General features: G+C 62.5%; 1 protein-coding gene across 1 annotated transcript in view; it reads right to left on the bottom strand.

Annotated features, from left to right (window-relative positions):
* Positions 1–1,890, bottom strand: part of GPR139 (G protein-coupled receptor 139) — a 41,133-nt gene extending 39,243 nt beyond the window's left edge. The window contains exon 1 of the mRNA XM_007466918.1: positions 1,490–1,890. Within this exon, the coding sequence (XP_007466980.1) occupies positions 1,490–1,613 (124 nt within the window). The 5' untranslated portion in view covers positions 1,614–1,890. The remainder of the gene's footprint in view (positions 1–1,489) is intronic.
* Positions 1,891–1,986: the final 96 nt, after the last annotated feature.

Raw genomic sequence — 1,986 nt, 5'->3', positions numbered from 1 at the left:
GTTCAGCAAATAACCAACCTTCTCAAAAACACTCCCCAAAGGAGACCTCTGGAGAGGCTCAGGGGGGCCAACATGGGGAGGTGGGAACTGGGCCGAAATCAATTCCAAATCTAGGTAATTACAGGACACATGCCACCATCCCAGCAGGGTGAACCAGGCTAGCCTCTCTGCAAGGGCAGCCAGAGCGATGTTAGTGATAAAATTCCCATCACTCACTGGGGGAGAGGCTCAGCCTTAGCAAACTTATGGTTTCTCGAACCTGCCAAATTTGGGAGGGAGGATTTATTTAAACAACCTTAGCAGGGTCCGTGACTACCAAGATGAATGTTTTGGAAAGGAAATCTCACAAGGCTCTCAGAAATCCAGCTCCCAAGCTCCCAGGATCCCAGGATGCTAAAGACAGTGGGGTTGATGATGCTACGATTCTAGGCTTTACACATAGGATTTGATTTTTTTTTTTTTTTCCTGTTTCTTTCTGTCCCTCTCTCCCATCTGCATGGAAGTGACCTTTAGGAATCTTTCTGCTACAGAGACTGTCTCGGGGACTATCTGGAAGAAAGGTCCCTCTCAAGCTGGAGCCTCAGGAAGCCCACCCCCCGCCTCAGGAGACCATGGCAAGCACCAGCTCCCCCCTCCCCCCTCAGTAAGCCCCTTCCCAACAGCTCGGCTCTCTTCAGGAACTCAGGACAAGTCTCAGCTATACTTTGGACAGGAGGCTAGGATGTGGGACCAGCCAGACATGTGCAGCAGCTGTGAGCTGCCTAGGGTGGCTGGACCAGGAGGCAAAGCCCAGGGATAAGGCATGTCCTCAAGGAGATTGTGACCCCCTGAGGTGGCGGCCTCGGCAGCCCGCGTGTACCTCTGCACCCTTGCCCTGTCCAGGGCATGGCTCCGGAGCCGCCCTGACTCTTTCTAGCCGGCCTGGAGGCGCGTTCCTCAGAGTGGCAGCAGGGGCTCATTCCTCGCTCCATCCCAGCGCCCCCCGGGGCCAGAGAGTGCCCAGGATCAGGGGTTCCAGCTTCATCTCGGGTCAGGCGGCGACACGCCGCGGGGCAGAGGGGCAGAGGTGCCCCTAGTCTGGGGGCGACGGGAGAGGGGAGGCCCCTGCGAAACCATCTGTCCGGACTTGCAGTGGAGTCACACACACAGCCCCCTCTGGACCCCCCGCACGGGCGCCGACCGCTTCAGGCGCGCACACAAATACACACAGACACGCTCGAATCCCGCGCACTCACACCGACCCCACTCACACCCTGCCCATCGCCTGCCGCGTACACTCGTGAGACGCACACACGCACGGTCCCCGCCAGGCCACCGCAACTTCCTTCCCCCCAGCCTGGAAATGTCCGCAGTTGCCCTTAAGGCGTAAACTTTTTCAGAGGGGGCGTCAGGGATCGCTCCGAGAAGGTGGCCAGGCCTGGGGGTCCCGGGCAGGGTCACCCCGCACTCGGGGCTCCCGTCTTCCCTCCCTGTCCCCCACGCCCCTCACCTGGTAAACCGAGGCACAACAAGAGGCTGTAGTAGACCACGGGCACGAAGCCCAAGCCGCAGGCCCAGCCGGGGGACCAGGACAGCGAGCTGTTGGCTACGAGGTGGGCGTGCGTGTGCTCCATGAGCGCGCCCCTCGCTCGCCTCAGCTCTGCGCCCGGCCTGCCAGCCCTGCTCTGGACGCCGGCTCGGTGGTGGCTGCCGCCGAGGCAGCAGCTGGAGCAGCAGCGCCTCTCCCTGCAGGACTCGCTTCTACCCTCGGCCGCGGTCCCCTCTGCTCCTTCCGCACCTGCTCGCCTGGAGTCCCGGCTCAGCCCTCCCGCAGGGCGCAGGGCGCAGGGCCCAGGGCGCAGGGACTCGGGAGGGGCTCCCGGAGCCCAGTTGTGCACCTCCCACCTCCGACCCTCTAGACTCCCGCCTCGGAGCCGGGGGGCTGGGACGCCGCTCCCCGCAGCCAATCAGCAATGCCTGGACGCGGTGGAGGTGGACGGGGCGGGG

The sequence above is a fragment of the Lipotes vexillifer genome, unplaced genomic scaffold (assembly GCF_000442215.2).
Source record: "Lipotes vexillifer unplaced genomic scaffold, Lipotes_vexillifer_v1.1 scaffold232, whole genome shotgun sequence".
Taxonomy (NCBI): Eukaryota; Metazoa; Chordata; class Mammalia; order Artiodactyla; family Lipotidae; genus Lipotes; species Lipotes vexillifer.
This window is presented reverse-complemented; position numbering and strand designations above follow the sequence as displayed.